This window comes from Anabrus simplex, chromosome 4, assembly GCF_040414725.1.
Source record: "Anabrus simplex isolate iqAnaSimp1 chromosome 4, ASM4041472v1, whole genome shotgun sequence".
Taxonomy (NCBI): Eukaryota; Metazoa; Arthropoda; class Insecta; order Orthoptera; family Tettigoniidae; genus Anabrus; species Anabrus simplex.
In genome coordinates this window covers 200435462-200455517 of record NC_090268.1, presented here as the reverse complement: position 1 = coordinate 200455517, position 20056 = coordinate 200435462, and the positions used below count along the sequence as shown (strand labels likewise).

General features: G+C 42.9%; 1 protein-coding gene across 1 annotated transcript in view; it reads right to left on the bottom strand.

Moving 5' to 3' along the window:
• The window catches only part of CarT (Carcinine transporter), a 95998-nt gene that overhangs the window by 43136 nt on the left and 32806 nt on the right, over positions 1-20056 (bottom strand). Inside the window, exons 4-5 of the mRNA XM_067146368.2 lie at positions 13725-13828; positions 4929-5083 (exon numbers count right to left, since the gene is read on the bottom strand). Coding sequence (XP_067002469.2) covers positions 4929-5083; positions 13725-13828 — 259 coding nt within the window. The remainder of the gene's footprint in view (positions 1-4928; positions 5084-13724; positions 13829-20056) is intronic.

Here is a 20056-nt window from a genome sequence, read left to right as displayed (position 1 = left end):
AATCCTGCCTATTCGCGGCGAACCTGCTTTTATATACCTGGCGATGGCATACTCGAATCTTCGTGGTGCTTCTGGAGTAGCAATAATATAGTTTCGCCTTCCATAAAATCCATAAAACCGAGGAACACGAGAAGCTATATAGTCTCCGAATAATTGTAGAAAAACGCTGAGATTTAACGAAAAGGTCATGAGATTTTCGTCACCGAGCTCGATAGCTGCAGTCGCTTAAGTGCGGCCAGTATCCAGCATTCGGCAGATTGTAGGTGCGAACCCCATCCCATTTTCACACCAGGCAAATGCTGGGGCTGTGCCTTAATTAAGGCCACGGTCGCTTCCTCCCCACTCCTAGCCCTTTCCTGTTCCATCGTCGCCATAAGACCTCTCTGTGTCGGTGCGACGTAAAGCAACTTGCAAAAGAAAAAGAAAAGGTATTTTCGTTGACACTGAAAAGACACTTGACAATGTGGACTGAAACACAGTGTTTAAACTGCTCAAGAATGCAAGGATAGATTACAGAAACAGAAGAAGAATCCTGTAGCTACACATAAATCAGAAAATCCTCATCCGTCAGCAAGAACTTCAAGGAAAGATTGATAAAGGTGTTCGACAAGGATGTGGATGTCTCCACTATTGCTTAACTTGTACAGTGAGTTTCTCTCATCGGTTCCGACAGGCTCGCCGAGCTTATCTGCCTCCCTTTGACTCATCACTCCCCGCTCCGTGGCGTAGCAACAAGGACAGCGCTTCGCTCACTTTATCCGTGCATGACATGAACTAACAATTAACATTAAGAAAAGGAGAATTAAGACATTTAGTAATTAAGAATTAAGAAAATAAGCTCGTACCTTATGGCAGGAGGTGTTGGAAACATTTCATTTACTTTTTCCTCGTTAAGTACACGTCTTTTAACACTTCGCTTCTTATCGAGCAAAGAACCAGTTCCTCTCAATTTGTTTACAGTAAGAGTTTCCACACGGTCTCTCTATCAATCAATCAATACTGATCTGCATTTAGGGCAGTCGCCCAGGTGGCAGATTCCCTATCTGTTGCTTTCCTAGCCTTTTCTTAAATGATTTCAAAGAAATTGGAAATTTATTGAACGTCTCCCTTGGTAAGTTATTCCAATCCCTAACTCCCCTTCCTATGAATGAATATTTGCCCCAGTTTGTCCTCTTGAATTCCAACTTTATCTTCATATTGGGATCTTTCCTACTTTTATAAACGCCATTCAAACTTATTCGTCTACTAATGTCACTCCACGCCATCTCTCCGCTGACAGCTCGGAACATACCACTTAGTCGAGCAGCTCTTCTTCTTTCTCTCAATTCTTCCCAACCCAAACTTTGCAACATTTCATGTGAAGGGCGTTCACCTGAGTGTTACAAATCGCCTAAAGACTTCCCTGAAAGACGCTGTTTTCGCATTATTATCGTACAGATTGTCAGCTCCTCTACCGTGTACACATGTGGAGGCATTATGGGAATTATACCCCGAAGTAACACTTCACAACTCGAGAACTGTTGGAGCGAGAGATCAACTATTAATAACCCCCTGCGGGCGGGGGCGATAGAATAACACCCAAAGTATCCCCTGTCTGTCGAAAGAGGTGACTAATAGGGGCACCAGGGACTCTCAACTTGGGACCATGGGTTGGCGACCACGAGGCCCTTAGCTGAGTCCTGGCATTGCTTCCACTTACTTGTGCCAGGCTCCTCACTTTCATCTATCCTATCACACCTGCCTTGGTCAACTCTTGTTCTTTTACAACCCCGGTGGTATTAGAGCACTCGAGGCCTAGGGAGTCTTTAATTTTCACGCCCTTCGTGGCCCTTGCCTTTCTTTGGCCGATACCTTCATTTTTGGAAAAGTCGGATCCCTTCAATTTTTCTCTTTGATTAGTGTTTTATAGAGGATGGTTGCCGAGTTGTACTTCCTCTTAAAACAATAATCACCACCACCACAACAACAACACTTAATACACGTTCTAAGCACGGACCTGAACTGCGAAATGCGGGCATTCCCGTGCTGTCGCTGCGCTGTATAACGGGAAGCAGATAACCTGGGCGCGCCTGCCGGCCAACCGGTGAGAGAAACTCACTGTACATAGAGCATGCAATGAAATAGTTTTCATAAACGAGCAGGAGTGGTATAATGTTGAACAGAGAATGCTACAAAACAATCCGTTTTTCAGATGGCATTGCTTTGCTGGGAAATGATGAAGAAGAGCTACAAAACGTACTACACCTTATGAAGAACATACTAAAGATTAACTGCAACATGAAAATAAACAAAAATAAACAATCGTGAAGTGCTCGATAGATGGATAGATGGAGAATAGATCGCACAAGTATATCTAGAAGACGAACAACGAATGCAGGTTATTTCTTGCTAGGACTCTGCCGCTAGAGGGAACACCAGAGACAACTCGTCTTAACAGATGGAGGAGCTCACTGCCCACAGACATGTCACCAAAAGAAGAATTACTCCTGGTGCTGACTTATCTTACTTTGTATGGAGGTCCCCCAACCGCTTAAGAGTGGGCGTCCCTCGATGCAACACCAACCTGAAGAAATGGTGGATCCTTCCAGCAAACGCAGACACCTCGTGTGAATGTGGTGCTGAACAAGACGCAAGCCATCTACTTATCCGTCCCCTCCTGGACAACCCATGCATATAACAAGATGGTTTTAGAGGAAACAACAAGGCCATCGCAACTATAGTTTTTCGGAAATGCTGACCGGACACGAAAATGGATGATGATGAATGAAGAGTTGTGTCACTCCAAACTAGGAAACGTCTTTCCAAAAGGTTTGCTTGGAGCTTAGCCACTTACGTTTCTGAAACTTGTTCTCGGCGAGCTTGCTTTTATAAACCTGGCGGTGACATATTCGAATCGAACAAAAAAGAAAACTCGAAGCTTTCGAGATGTGGTGCTGGAGGAGGGTGTTGAAGGTACCATGGAAAGAGAGAGAGTGACTCACGAGGAGGAATCTGCTGAAAACAATTGTGAAAAGAAGGAATGGTATTGTTGGTCACCTACTGCGACATTTATGATGGTTCACGGCGTTGCTAGAGGGAAAAATTGAAGTACGTAATACGAGAGGAAAACCAAGGCAGGAATTCATGGACGAGATCAAGGAAGGAAGAGAATACAGTAAGGTGAAGACACTGGCCTTAGAAAATAAGAATCTGCAAGCCCGCCAACCTCCAGGTTGAGAAGAAGAAGGAAAACGAGAAGAAGAAGAGGACAATCTACCGATACAACAAACGGAAAGCACAGTGCAAGAAGAAGCCGTCGCATATCGTTAGGCCGGCTGGGAGATCTCCGGCCGGCCTAACCGTGCCTTTAAAACGAACAAGAACGAAGAAAACGGAGAAAGTGTGGGTTCAGATATTTGACATGTCTTAACTGACGTTCGGATGGTCAACGTCCTGTTGTAATGTTGTTGGTTTTACATCTAACTACCGTTACGGTTTTCGGGAATGCCCGAGTTCTGTAAATTGTCCCACAAGCATTGTTTTACCTGCCAATAAATCTACCGACAAGAGGCTGACGGAACACCTTCAAATACCGCCAAATTTAGGCAGGATTCTACCCATAAACTTGGTCTCTGAGCACTCAGCCTGGCAGACGAGGACTATGAAGTCACGACAGTGCATATTAGAGTTAACATATGCTCAAGGTCTCAGTTAGATCGTTTCTGCAATCACAATAACGTTTATCAGTGTTTTGGGTTAGTTTAATTTTGGTAGGTTAACGAGTTGTTGTCGTTAAGTATCGGGTGATTGTCCGACTCGTTGGCTGAATGGTCAGCGTACTGGCCTTCGGTTCAGAGGGTCCCGGGTTCGATTCCCGGCCGGGTCGGGGAGTTTATCCTTCATTGGTTAATTCCAATGGCCCGGGGGCTGGGTGTTTGTGCTGTCCCCAACATCCCTGCAACTCACACACCACACACAACACTATCCTCCACCACAATAACACGCAGTTACTTATACATGGCAGATGCCGCCCACCCTCATCGGAGGGTCTGCCTTACAAGGGCTGCACTCGGCTAGAAATAGCCATACGAAATTATTATCGGGTGATTTATTCTTCGCGGAACCGCTCCATGCGCAGTTGGTCGAGCTCTGTATTTCTCATCTTACACGTCTCGTTCCCACGCTTCAAAGCCGGCCAGAACACCGGAAAGGAGCAGGTCAGTACTCTAAGAAGGCACGTACGTGTCTTGTTCTTATGTGGTAATTCAGTTTTCATTAGTCGTAATCAAACCAAACATACCCCATGGCACTACAACCTCGACTAAAAATACCGAAAGGACATAGTTCCAGAATCCTCTTGCTTGAAAAGCGTGTGTAAATTTACATGTTAAGTGTATGTTTAAGTACTGTTCATTATTCATTAATTTATTCATGGATACGGCCACCTGTGGGCCACGTTTACTCATCTACCTGCTCTTCTCCTTGCACTCTCGCCAAAACTCCTTAAGTCTTCGGCTTCTCCTTTGTCATTCTTCCACCGAGATGTTCCGAGGCTTGGCTTGTGTTTTTTCGGATGCATCCCTCACGCTCGCAACCTTTCTTCCTGAATATTGCTCTATCCTGTATCTCTTCCTCTCGGCCACCCACTTCCACTAGTTCCTTGTGCATCTGTGTTAGCCACACAGGCTGGTTTTCCACTTTTCTTGTAGAAGGAGTATTTTGTTAGCCAACTTCTCTTGTTTCATCCTTTTAATGTGCCCATAAAAGGTCATCTTCTCTTCCTCACTGTAAATTTCTACTTGTGAATTTTGTTTTACTCGGGGTAGTCATTCTTTGCACGTTTTATGGTATAGGTGTGGCCATTAGCCATCAGGAAGTACAAGAGGACACTTTCAATTGCAAAGAGTAGGTCTGTATGAGAAGAACTAAGAAAATATTGAGGTAATTACCTATAATGAAGGGTATTTGGTAGATCGCTGGGATAGTAAGGCCTACAATGGCCCTGTACGCTGCCCATGACCAGAAATCCTGAGCGACTGGCGTCAACAAACTTCCAACCAGAAGGGTGGTCAAACAGGAGAAGAAGGACAGTCGCCGACCAATTCTGTAAAGAGAAGTTCCCATTATAAATTATACAAATATGGTAAGTTATAAAATGCAAAACTCAGAGCTACTATTGTTGATAAAAGGTCATTAGGCCATGTTCTACGAGGTAGAGAGTATATTACAAGGTAAGACAGAAGGCAAATGAGGAGCTGGTAGACCACCGACGCCATGGCTCCAAAATATCAAAGACTGGACTTGCATCAACAACGCCGACCAACTCTTCAAGTTAGCTAAAAAAAGGAGTGCTTTCTCCAGGGTGATCGCTAACGTCTGGGGACCGGATATGGCGCTTGAAGAAGAAGAAGAAGAAGAAGAAGAAGAAGAAGAAATATGAGGATTAATCTTACTAAGCATTCAATGTTACATTGCCTGTCATTTTTAATTTGCAAATTGACCACTTATTAGGGTCACACTACACCTTCATGTTGTCTTCTTTATCTGGAGTTTCCTCTGTGTCCAATACTCCTTTATACGTTCACTGACCTGCTGCCTTTGCTCTTCCATTCACGCTTTTCCAGTCTTTGTAATTCTTCTTTCGACTTGAAACCCTTCCAGATTTTGTATAGTACTCGGCAAGTAATGCAAATATCGCCACCCTATTCCCTTTTATTAGTCACTCATTACTGCTGCCAACTTGACTAGCGAGACATAACCATCAACAAACTAATCTCGATGTAAGTATCAGTCATGGAGGTTCCCTTACCCAAGTACATAATCAATATATTAATAAGTCGGTTTTCAAGCTCAATGACAAAAATGAGAAAATATACACCCTTACTCAATTTAGCGTCATATATTTTTACATTTATTTTGATATACGCATTACTATAACCGTATTCTTCGGTATTTGCCTGGTGTAAATAATTCACCTTCCTTCATGAAATTTGCTATCACTTGTCGAACTGAAGTGAAACCACGCTGTAATAATACACACAAGCAAATATATTACATGTAGACATGATATAGGCTTTTGGGCTTATGCCGTGTCAAGAAAATAAGGTGAAATTCTTAGACTGATTCTCATGGTTCCGTCAGCTTCCGCTTCGAACGGTATCGCTGTACCGCGTCCGGGGAGCCATCTGGTGACGAATGAACGTACCATTTCCACTTCTATTATAACGTCTAAATTCAAAAGCTCATTGTTTAAGAAGCCTTTCTCGTGGACAGTCGAAATTTTCTTCTGATGATGCAGAGCACAGTTTTCTGCGAAATGTAAAGAATTTCACCTTATTTTCATGACACTGCATAAGCCCAAAAGCCTATATCATGTCTATTAGTACGGATCGTGAAAGCATCAATGGCAATACTACTGTACATATGCCGTACCGGTAAGTCAATAGGAATATACACTGACTGACAGAGCAAATGCAACACCAAGAAGGAGTGGTCAGAACTTTATGCCAATTGCAGGGTAGACTGACGTCACTGAGGTATGCTCATGATGTGAAATGCGCCGCTGTGCTGCGCACGTAGCGAACGATAAATGGGACATGGCGTTGGCGAATGGCCCACTTCGTACCGTGATTTCTCAGCCGACAGTCATTGTAGAACGTGTTGTCGTGTGCCACAGGACACGTGTATAGCTAAGAATGCCAGGCCGCCGTCAACGGAGGCATTTCCAGCAGACAGACGACTTTACGAGGGGTATGGTGATCGGGCTGAGAAGGGCAGGTTGGTCGCTTCGTCAAATCGCAGCCGATACCCATACGGATGTGTCCACGGTGCAGCGCCTGTGGCGAAGATGGTTGGCGCAGGGACATGTGGCACGTGCGAGGGGTCCAGGCGCAGCCCGAGTGACGTCAGCACGCGAGGATCGGCGCATCCGCCGCCAAGCGGTGGCAGCCCCGCACGCCACGTCAACCGCCATTCTTCAGCATGTGCAAGACACCCTGGCTGTTCCAATATCGACCAGAACAATTTCCCATCGATTGGTTGAAGGAGGCCTGCACTCCCGGCGTCCGCTCAGACGTGCCGGGCTAGAGCGACTTGGATGAGGGAATGGCGGAACGTCGTGTTCTCCGATGAGTCACGCTTCTGTTCTGTCAGTGATAGTCACCGCAGACGAGTGTGGCGTCGGCGTGGAGAAAGGTCAAATCCGGCAGTAACTGTGGAGCTCCCTACCGCTAGACAACGCGGCATCATGGTTTGGGGAGCTATTGCGTATGATTCCACGTCACCTCTAGTGCGTATTCAAGGCACGTTAAATGCCCACCGCTACGTGCAGCATGTGCTGCGGCCGGTGGCACTCCCGTACCTTCAAGGGCTGCCCAATGCTCTGTTTCAGCAGGTTAATGCCCGCCCACACACTGCTCGCATCTCCCAACAGGCTCTACGAGGTGTACAGATGCTTCCGTGGCCAGCGTACTCTCCGGATCTCTCACCAATCGAACACGTGTGGGATCTCATTGGACGCCGTTTGCAAACTCTGCTCCAGCCTCGTACGGACGACCAGCTGTGGCAAATGGTTGACAGAGAATGGAGAGCCATCCCTCAGGACACCATCCGCACTCTTATTGACTCTGTACCTCGACGTGTTTCCGCGTGCATCGCCGCTCGCGGTGGTCCTACATCTTACTGAGTCGATGCCGTGCGCATTGTGTAACCTGCATATCGGTTTGAAATAAACATCAATTATTCGTCCGTGCCGTCTCTGTTTTTTCCCCAACTTTCATCCCTTTCGAACCACTCCTTCTTGGTGTTGCATTTGCTCTGTCAGTCAGTGTATAAAGGCCAAGTCTGAAAACTGTACGAAAGTCGTGACAAGATAAGCTTAGGTTAGGTTAGGTTAGGTTAGGCTGGTAACAACATTTCCTTCCATTTCAATCGAATTTATATTTACAGAAGAGGTAACGTTGCGTTCCTTTTAGGAGAAGTATTTGCGTTTTTTCTTTCTTCTTATACATCCTAACTGAATTCTATACATTCGAATTGGACGAAATAAGACCGTATTCATACAATGCTGTGTTTGTCATTTAACACCAACTACATTATGCAATGCATTATTCGAATATGCCGCCAATTCTACTTACCTGGTATTACCCAAACAGATGTCCAATCCTACAGAAAAAGAAAAACGTGCTTTATTTATACCCGCAAATGTAACACAGTATGGCTGTACAGTGCCAATATGCAGGATTTACAGTAATTGTAAGACGTCGTATCGGCAGGTAAGGTTCCTGAACTGTGCGGTTAGCCACGCTGAATCGAACCCAACAGTTAGCAAATAAATATAAATCACAATCTTCAGTATTAACAGAGGACAAAGAGGAAGTTTGTACCGTTAGTGTATGCGCGTACACGGCGTACAGCCTCATTTTCTTCATAATCTCCGAGATCCTCTCCACCTCTTACGACGTACAGGGAATACTATGGGTGCCTGCTAGCCCGATCGCTACATTTATCGCCCGTCAAACATGTCTTCGCCCACATGAGGCGTCAGCTTCAGCGGCCTAAAGAGTTGACACGATCTAGAGCAGGGGTTTCCAAATGGCGGCCCGCGGGCCGCGTGTGACCCGCGAAGCCATATAATGCCACCCCCGAGAGCATTTTGATAAATAATGTGAAGAATAGTTACAAAATAATATTTTATAGGTCGTTCAAATATGTATTAATTTTTATATCCTTTATAGACCCAAGTCCGAACTAATTAATTCTGTAATATTTTTTCCCCTTTTCAAATATTTATTTGATTTGAATCGATTATTTTTCATTTAAAACATTTAAAATCCAAATTTTAGATAATAATAATTGGTTTTTACGTCCCACTAACTACTTTTGATGGTTCTCGAAGACGCCGAGATGCCGGAATTTCGTCGCGCACGATTTCTTTTACGTGCCAGTAAAACTACAGACACGAGACTAACGTATTTCAACACCTTCGGAACGATATTAAATCAAACCTGCCAACCTGCCTCAACCATCTGAGCCACTCATCCCGGATCCAAATTTCACTCTTTTATGCAATTGTAAAGTAATGTTTTACCTAAGTAATTAAAATTATCGAACCTTTATTTCAATTGAATTATGCATATTATTTTCTAATGGTATTTCTGTAGGCCTACTATACGCAGAATTTTACGAAAATTGGCCTATTATTCAAGTGCGGCCCGCGAACATGACTAAGGTTTCCAATATGGCCCTCGAGCCTTTACAAATTGAAAACCCCTGATCTAGAGCATAGGTAGGATAGCCCCGCTCCTTGAACTAACGGCATGAGCGAGGGCAGAGCCGAGAGCAGCTTTCTAATAGTTCGTACTGTAAAGACTAGATGGCGATAGGCGGAGTCAAGGCACAAGCAAAGCCACGGCAATGTACCTGAGTATATGATGTTTACACAATATAATCGTACAGTTCGTTCGTCGTCCATCGGGAGAGTCTTTGGGATCAGCACCGCTGAACTCGTGGGCTGCGGGCTAAAATCCCTCAGAGAGTCTATCCTCACTTTGAGACATCTCGTCGGAATAAGATGAACTACCTCAAATACGAATCATACTTATAGTCTTTTAGGAATTATTTCTCAGGTTATTCTTACAAATTTTTAAATGATTTTGTAGCTTTTAAAATTCACTATGGCCCGGTTTATTCAGTCTCAATTGAAATAACACTAACGCACTGTTTGTTAACATAGAGTTAAAAATGTACCAGCATGCTAAGATTTTTGTGTTTATCCAAATCTCCTGGTAACTGTTAGCTAACACGGTGTTAATTTCTCATAACAGTCACGATCAGTGAGAATCTAAAAGGCAGTGGCAAAACCATGCAGTTTCTGAGGGCACTCCGATACAGCTGTAAACCAAGGGCGTGAAGTCAACATTTATTCTAATTTTTTGTCTTGACCGTAAATTTGCTGTTGCTCTGTAGACCAATATGGAAAAAACATTATAAGTCGAGAAGGGAACGTGTGATTGAAATTTCTCTTCCTTTGGGAATTATTTCCATGTATAGAAAGTAAGCAAACTAATGCATCCGTGTTCAAAGCTAAAAGTGACGCTTAGCAGAAAATTTGTAGTGAATTCTACGTGTATACTCACGTTAGCTAACATATGATCAACTTTATGAGAATCATCTCTTCTGTTCCTAACTCTTTCTGGAAAAGGCCTATCATATTGCAAATAATCAAGATACAGAAGTTCTGCATCTAATGCACCTGCCATATTTTGAGCTAATAGCGATGTTAATTGCTTGAACCTGGGCAGTTAAGTTAACTGAGAGTTTAACAAATTGTTAGTTTTAACCAGTGTTGATTAAATGCTAACTTGGTTAAGTTCACTGTTAAATTATTTTGACATTCAGTTAAATGTTAACGAAGTTTGAATAAACCGGGCCTAATCTGTTTAGATACGCGCCCCTGTGACGGAGAGCCATGCAAGCATTTGCTAGGCTCTACCTTCCGTCAGAGCGCATACTCTGCTCCTATACCTGGCTGAGACGGAACGCTGCTCATTGAGGCGAATTGTGCCCGCCTTTGCAACGACTACGAACAAACATGCCGCAGGATAATGTACGAAATCATTTTAAGTCTTTTTTGCCCAGTCATATCACATCTTGAATCCAAGGTAGAGGCGGATCCAGTTTTTCACAATAAGTTACATTATCCTTCAGTTGCTATTGCACAATTTGAATATGGACGTCGAGGAAGAAGAGACGTAGCTACGCCAGGCCCAGCCACGTCCTCCACCTTCCATGAAGTATAAGGGGCATTCAAATGAACATCCACCATAACACATAATATTCCGTACGAAAGGTGGCAACACCGTTGTTACGTATCGATACTGTCATTGCTGTGGTAAGAGAACCGCAAAGTTACAACTCACAGATGCTCGCAGTTGTTGGGTTACGCAGGACTGGTCTAGTGTGTTCGTCCAGCTGTAAAAATGGAGGCAAGCAAAGAAGAGCAGAGAAGTGTGGTTCGTTTTCTGGTGGCTGCGGGTGCTGAAGTACGCGAAACTCATCGCCGCATGTCTGCAGTGTATGACGAACACTTCATTTCCATGGCGGGTGTGCACGAGTGTCATAGGAGATTCCGAGAAGGGCGTACATCACTGCAAGACGATACGCGCCCAGGATAGGCCCATCGAGCCATTACTCCTGATTTGGTAGGGTGGATTGATGGCCTTATCTGGGAAAATCGACGAATCACGGAAGAAGAAGAAGGACATTCGTGGACGTCGGTTTCATTTAGGCGAGAAAATGCAAGAGTGGATGCGGTTGTGGATCCGTCAGCGACCTATCTCTTTCTACAAAACTGGAATTGATCATCTCGTCTCCCAGAGGGATAAATGTGTTAACGCTTTTGGCAATCCATTTTGAATAAAACCATTCCATGGTCACGTTGTAGTGGGTGTTCGGTTTTCATTTGACTGTCCCCTATAAAATCAATGTGGGCGCATGTCTCATGCTAGGATTGCTCTGCTAAGCCATCAGAAACATCTACATAAAATATGTAGATAAATTAATGAAAGAATGTTAGGAGAGAAATGAATACTCGGATGCAGCATCTGTCGGAGACAGTTTGGTGACTGAAAATAGTGATACCACTGAATGTTAAAAACTGCTTCAAAAAGAGCTGCTTTTTATACAGTTGTATCCGATATGGAAGCCCCGTTATGTTTTCCAGCTATTTAAACTTAAAATACAGCAAACTGTCGATTATCCGGGTGCGAATTATCCGGTTTGCGAATTATAAATACAGAGTGTGCCGGGAGGAAGGAGCCATATGTTAAGGAGTGATAGTATTGATCATTCTAAAGCGAAAACATCATACTGTATGCACATATGCTTTATTTTCAATAGTTTCCGAGATACAGACCGTATTGGGTAATTGTACTAAGGTGGCCATGGTGGCCAATCCGGTTGCCATGGTGGCGTTTGTTGATAAAATGGTATGTTTAACGTAGCTGGGTTAGCAGAAAGTATCGTATTTCACATTTTGTACATTTCGTTTGCTGCAGTAGTACAGTATCTCAATCTAATTTATCCTGGACGTTGTGTCGGATGTGGTGTTGCATGGCCACCAAGATCACGCCACTGGATTATTGTTTCTGGGTTTGGTTAAAGAACGAAGTCTACAGGGAAAAGTGCAAACAAGGGAGGACTTGCTTGCCCGCATTTTAAATGCTTGTGCGCACATCAGCTCCGATTAGTAACACAGCATCTGTCTGCAAAGAGCTGCAAAATGCATTGAACTTGGTAGGGGTATTTTTGAGAATAAGTTGTAAAGGTAAATTGATAATAACAGAATAATTACACATAAGTTGCAAAGGTAAATTAACAATTGACAATTACATAATACGGTCTGTATCTCCAAAACTATTGGAAATAAAAAATATGTTCATATGATGTTTTTGGTATAGCCTATATGATAATGCCCACTCTGTCCTAAGTCATCTCTTAAGGTGTGACTCGTTCCTCCCGGGACACCCTGTATAATAATGTTATTGCTTTTACGTCCCAGTAACTACTTTTTGACGGTTTTCGGAGACGCCGAGGTGCCGGAATTTTGTCCCGCAGAAGTTTGTTTACGTGCAAGTAAATCTACCGACATGAGGCTGACCTATTTTAGCACCTTCAAATACTACCGGACTGAGCCAGGACCGAACCTGCCAAGTTGAGCTCAGAAGACCAGTGCCTCAATCGTCTGTACCACTCAACTTGGTGGTTTGTGGATTATCCGAGCACAGTGCAAGGATTTTAAAGAATAAAAAACGAAGCCTGAAGTAGTGTTTTCATTTAGCATGGACTAGTATGCATGTAGTCATATATGACAATGCCCACTCTGTCCTGAGTTGTGCTCTGATGGAGAGTTAATGCAGGCTGAAGAAACTGCAGTATCTGTTGCCCGATTGTAGGCGAATATTATTTAATTTTCTCCCATTAGAGATAGAATAACTTGTTTTTATATAATAATTATTTTACACAATTATGCCATGTTCAAGGATGTATAGCTTCTGACTCCAGTAAATGTATTGGAAAACAGAGTCAATAAAGTCATGTCAATAGTAATGTCTGGTGATGTTTGGAGACCGACACACACTGAGCAAGGCCGTCATTCGGGCCTTGTCCAAGAAACGGAAAACCAAGGGGATTTTATTGGACGACAATGCAGAAGATCGTCTAAACATACCGAAGAAATACAGACCGTGACAATGGATGTACCTGCGAGGACTTCCCAGAATATAGGGCGCCGGGTTCAATCTTAACTGGACGCTAATGGTGGCCATTTGGAGTGAGTATGATGTCGTCACATTCCTTACAAAATGATGCGAGTCCTGTATTTGTTCACACTAAAACAGGACATTAGTATATTTTATGATCCTGTGACCCTTACACAGCTCTTAACTCCTCACTGGCATGAGTCACCATGAATATGTCTTATGGCTGGGGACATCCGAAAATTTGTGTAACGTAATGCGACAAAATGTGTGACGGAAGTGTAACCATAGCAACCGTGCAGAAAGTGATGTAAAGTATGGATGGATGGTCAGACAATGTTACCTAGCAACCATGCAGGCTATGTCTTATGGCTGATTGTTATCTGAAATTAACAGCCGTTGATAGATGGCCATGACCGGAAGACATAATTATTTATGATCATTTGATTTTCGCAAAGGAAAAAGTGGTTTCATTTTCTAACATATTACCTGTCGCTAAGCCACCCAAAAGCGTAGACTCCTGCAGGACCACCTGTATTTAGCGCCACCAGACCTAGTGTGGGATAGATCGAGTGAGTGCAGACCAAATCAAACTGCAAAGAAGAAACCATAGTGGTTTTAAAACAGATTAGATCCAGAATACAGGGATAGAATTAGAGAAGTAAACATAGCTTATTAATAAATTAGTACTTTGTAATAAATTCTTAATACAAACACAAAAAGCAAAAGTAATATTTGGTTACGGAAAAATAAGTAATACGACTTATATATTGTGACGTTTATCAGTTTTATTTACGGGCAACTCTTTCAGTTCCACTTTCACTTGCATGAGATATATGACAGGTTTTGTGGACAAGACGTTCTGAAATTTGGAGCCACCATCACATCGTTTTCGTTATTGGGTTCTAAGAGTAGTTTATTAGAGTAAAGCTTACGTTTAGCCTTCGCGATTGATTCCAATATGGCGCGGCACGGATGATGTCACAGCGCGCTATGCAGGGCTGCCAATATAAGAACTAGTGATAAGACCAGGCTAAGTAAGACCATAGATCTGGATTGGTTCGATCCGGATAGTAACAATACCATAGATCTGGAATGGTTAGGTCCAGCTAGTAACAAGACCATAGATCTGGAATGGTTAGGTCCAGCTAGTAACAAGACCATAGATCTGGAATGGTTAGGTTCGACTAGTAACAAGACCATAGATCTGGAATGGTTAGGTCCGACTAGTAACAATACCATAGATCTGGAATGGTTAGGTCCGACTAGTAACAATACCATAGATCTGGAATGGTTAGGTCCGACTAGTAACAAGACCATAGGTCTGGATTGGTTAGGTCCGGCTAGTAAGAAGACCATAGATCTTGAATGGTTAGGTCCGACTAGTAACAATAGCATAGATCTGGAATGGCTAGGTCCGGCTAGTAACAAAGCCATAGATCTGGAATGGTTAGGTCCGACTAGTAACAATACCATAGATCTGGAATGGTTAGGTCCGACTAGTAACAAGACCATAGGTCTGGATTGGTTAGGTCCGGCTAGTAACAAGACCATAGATCTTGAATGGTTAGGTCCGACTAGTAACAAGACCATAGGTCTGGATTGGTTAGGTCCGGCTAGTAACAAGACCATAGATCTTGAATGGTTAGGTCCGACTAGTAACAATAGCATAGATCTGGAATGGATAGGTTCGACTAGTAACAGGACCATTGATCTGGAATGGTTATGTCCGGCTAGTAACAAGAGCATAGATCTGAAATGGTTAGGTCCGGCTAGTACCAAAACCATAGATCTGAAATGGTTAGGTCCGGCTAGTAACATAGATCTGGAGTGGTTAGGTCCGACTAGTAACAAGACCATAGGTCTGGATTGGTTAGGTCGGCTCGAAACAATACCATAGGTCTGGATTGGTTAGGTCCGGCTAGTAACAATACCATAGATCTGGAATGGTTACGTCCGGCTAGTAACAAGACTATAGATCGGGAATGGTTAGGTCCGACTAGTAACAGGACCATAGGTCTGGATTGGTAGTTCCGGCTAGTAACAAGACCATAGGTCTGGATTGGTTTGTCAGGCTAGAACAAGACCATAGGTCTGGATTGGTAGGTCAGGCTAGAACAAAACCATAGGTCTGGATTGGTAAAGTCCGGCTAGTAACAAAACCATAGGTCTGGATTCGTTAGGTCCGGCTAGTAACAAGACTATAGGTCTGGATTGGTTAAGTCCGGCTAGTAACAAGACCATAGGTCTGGATTCGTTAGGTCCGGCTAGTAACAAGACTATAGGTCTGGATTGGTAGGTCAGGCTAGTAACAAGACCATAGGTCTGGATTCGTTAGGTCCGGCTAGTAACAAGACCATAGGTCTGGATTCGTTAGGTCCGGCTAGGGACAAAACCATTGGGCTGCGGGCAAGCAAAGGGGAGTTTGGGATTGCATGGCCCCTCATAGGTAAATGGCATGAAGCAGCCAACAGGCCTCTAGCATCTCCTGCAGTCCTGGTATGTGATTCAAAGTAATGAAGTAACACAAAGTAAAGTTAGGGCGCACTCCATGACAATTGAAACTGCACGGTTTTCTTGTTTCCAAGGAAGGAGCTCTCCTGTACGCTACTTCAGGTCTCGTTTCACGTCATTTGTACATGCTTTTTCACCCGCTCCAACCGCTCCACCCGCTAAGGCTCTACGAAAGTACCATCTTACTTTGTACTGCCTTTTCTTGATTTTTCAAAGAAGATTACATTTTGAATATTAGCATTTTTCTCTGCTACTGCCGGACAAAATGTTTCAAAATTGTGCGCTACATAATTAATACTACATTTAACACCATTTATAATTAATATTGACTTTTCGTCCGATGATTTAAAGAGGAACATTTATGTTTGTAAATGCTTAAGTCTGTTTATTTAAATGTTCATAAAAATGCGTAACTAAGAAAAATGAAACAAATGTTGTTAACCAGTGATGGGAAGAGTACAAGAAGAAAGTAAGTTGGCTGTACTACAGTTAGCTGAGAAATATTTTACTTAATTACAAGTACAAATAACTTTTTCAACAAGTAATCAATAACATTACAATTACTACACAGAATGCCAGTGTTAAGGAAATCACCGACATGATACAAATTTTACTAGGGTGGTTGGAAACAACATGAACCTGGTATATGAGGGTTAGAGTGTTGGTCATACTGATCAATAATTTGAAAGAAAAATCTTCCACCGTTGTTATTTTATGAGCTGCTCAAGTTAGCCAATCAGATCGCTTCGCGGGCAAATTCAAGTGGACTTTGCACGCCAGTGTTGGTAAATCTGCACGTGAGTAAAGACCGGTTTGAGAGCCACGCCGAGAAATCAGTATCAAACACAAACACACTGCTGGTTTCAGCCAGTGTAACTGTAGCGTATTGCTATATAGCGCGATCCTGTCAGCTCGGAGGTCTGTATTCAAACCCCTCACCGGACGAAGTTTCATTCTTCGACTGGTGCTCTCAAGCCGGTCTTAAGCCGCGTACAGATTTAGCAACAGCGCCTCTTAAAGCCCATTTGTATTCTCTCGCGAAGTGATCTGATTGGTTAACTTCAGCAGCGGATAAAGTGACATCAGCACGAGATATCGAATTATTTCTTTCAAATTATTCATCAGCATGAACAACCCTCTAACGCTGATATACCCGGTTCACGTTGTTTCCGAACACCATGTATATTAATTTTAAGACGTAGACTTTTACGACTACTAAATGACATACGTGGGTGGATCAAACATAAACGGGCCTTATTGCATGCTTGTAGAATGCCTGAGGGGTTGGATTATTTTAAGACACGTGTGGTGTGGGTTTCGAGAGGGAGAGGTATCCTTCGGAGATCGCCTTGTTCACATGGTCAGTTGCTATCGCAATGAGGGAGAGGGAGGCGCACCCCGCCGTTGCCCAACGTGTTTTTATAAAGTTTCTTGTCAATGAGAATGTCATTGCAGCTGAAGTTCACCTTCGTTTACTTGCACGGTTTGGGAAAAGAACACTTTCATGGACCGAAGTGAAACGTGGTGCGACGAGTTCAGGGAAGGACGTGAACGTGTTGAAAACATGGCCCACCCACGTCGCCCTCGCAGCAGCATCTCGCCCCAGAACATCCGAGCTGTTGGTGAACTCATTGAAGCGGATCCTTAGCTCACAGTGCTTGGAATTTCCCAAGAACTCCTCATAAGCTACGGGAGTGTCCAATTAATCATCCGGCAGGAGTTGAGAACGCGAAAAGTGTCGGTTCGTTGGGTTCCGCGGTTACCGAATTAAGAACAGAAAGCTGTTCGAGTCAAAATTTCTCAAACACTTCTCACGCGTTATGAAAAAGAAATTGGCGCTGATTGGGACAGAATTATCACATGTCATGAGACTTGGGTGAAACATTACACCCTGTAGCGGTATAATTATGAAGATTATGTGAAATTATCGCTACACCGCAAATTTGCTCGTGTGGAAATTAAAAGAAAAGGTGAATGGGAACTATTATTTAACCTTGCCCAGTGGAACGGAACTCTGGGATAACTAATTGTTGGACAGTTAACGTTCTTATTGGTGTGCAATTGTACTATAACGGTGGGCTGATTCATCGCCATTGGATATTCCGTGGAGCCTTGTTGTTCTGAAGTTGGTATTGGTCAGCGCGCGAGTTGATTGTCGACTGTTTGACACTGCGCTCCCTCGCTTAGCCGTGAGTTCTCTGGCCTGGCAGTTGTAAGCAAGCTTCGCTTGAAGACAACATGTCGTGCTTACGAACTCCTGTGACTGTGGCCAGCAGATGGTTGGTGTGTGTGTTCAAACCACCCTAATGTGGGCTTCGTGGTGTATTAAATTACTGCTTGTGGTGGGTGGGTGATAGAAAATTACTAGTTTGTGTGGTGTTCTTATTTTAAAAGTTTTAAGAAGTCACTGTTCCATTCACATCCAAGCATGCCGTTATTCTGGGATATTACATCGCCACGGACGCAAGTTTAAAAATCTTGACAGTGTGAAAAAACCTCATCACCTTGGTGAGTCCAACCTTATATATTATATTAACTGTCTCAGCGAGATTGATGTGCGTTGCTTCGTCAAGCTTACCGCTCATCGAAATTCAAAATGTCAGATCGGCAATAATAATAATTACGTTTTCTTGGACCGATGATACCGTTCGCCTTCCGATCATATTAAGTCTTTGAGTGAACTTTTGTGGTTGAAATTTATTAATTCCGCAAGAAATAACCATGCCCAAGCTGTTGTGTCATTTTCGGGCAAGATGTTATTTAAAAATGTAAGGACATATTTTTACGTCACGAGACTGTGTGTTTAAAACGACTTGTTCTTTTAACTGAAGCTGTGACAAGTTAAATCACTGTATCTGTTGTTATTAATTTAAAATTCTTCCCGGTGGAAAGGAAAGAAACCAAATGGAAAGTATTTACTATCTATGTAGTCTGGTTGTATAGTTACCCTACTAAGGGCGTCTGAAAATGTTATATTAATGTAACTGATGCTGATTTCAAATCCTAGTGAATTCTGAAGCGTGCTTGGATCGAAGTGAATTTAATTCCATTTTCTTTTTAAAATTAATTTTCATTATTATTATTTTTTTTGCTTTGAATTTTGATTAATGTTTCTGTTCTGAAGCTACATTCTATTTAATGACATTGTTGGAGGTATGCTTCCATCTTTGTTTTGTTGATAACGGTTTGATTACTCCGCATTATCGCGGCGTGGCAGTGTTGTAACAATGCTTGAGTTATGTGAACGTTCGTTGTTGTGTGGCGTACTCGTGCCCTTGGTGTGATGAACTGTCACGAGATTAGTTTTAATTACTTCCATATTATGGTGTTACCTTATTATTGATATCCTTTATTGTTTTTCTTTTGATGTGGGCTCCTTTAAAAAAAATTTTTGCCTTCCTTATGTTACTTGTGGACATTGTCGGTCTGTTAGGCGACGCGGTTAGATGTTTTTAATTCGAAACGCTTCCGTGTTCACTGAGGAACTCAAACATGTAATATTTAGTGTATTAATGCCTGTCGGCTTTTAACTGTTCAATAACAATGCGGTAAATTTTTTGGGAAATTTGTAAGGACGCGCGCGTTCCCAGGTACACCCAAAATATTAATAACTTGTAATAATAATAATAATAATAATAATAATAATAATAATAATAATTTCTTAATTTAAAGGAAGATGGTTTCGAGCTCGAACAAGCAAAGTTTAACGAATTGTAAATTTTAATGACCCTCAAGATTAATATGAAGTTAATTCCATCCTAAGAAGATTGCTGAACTCTTAATATTGGTTGAAATAGTTGGTATTCATACTTGGTTACCACGCTTGGTAATAATTTGAAAATGAGCCTTATCCTTGGTTTTTTCATTTTTTAAACTTACTTTTCATCTATTTTAAATTGCACCACCACCTGACTTATTTTCTTCTTACATTGTATTAAATTTTGGTCTTGAGTGTGACGGAGAGTGTTATTATAGTGAGTTGCTCTGCCCTTACTCCTTCCACCCTCTGTTATGGTATTTGACCTATTGGCCCTTGACCCGATCCCATCGCTTCCCTTTTCTGTGTTGTGTTTTAATCGAGGGCCTTCTCTCCGTAGCTGGCGTGATTGCGCGCTGAGAGGGCCCCTCTTATCTCTTTGGTGGTTGCACTGACAGTCGAGGACTTGGGCTGCGGTGTTGTGCCGCCTGTTGTTTCATTGCCTACTTCCTCGGTTGTTAATGCGCCACAACCCCCAATAGAAGAGAGCCAGTATGGAGTGGAGGAGGAGCGACGAGCGAACACCGGTGAAAGGCAGGACAATATGGCG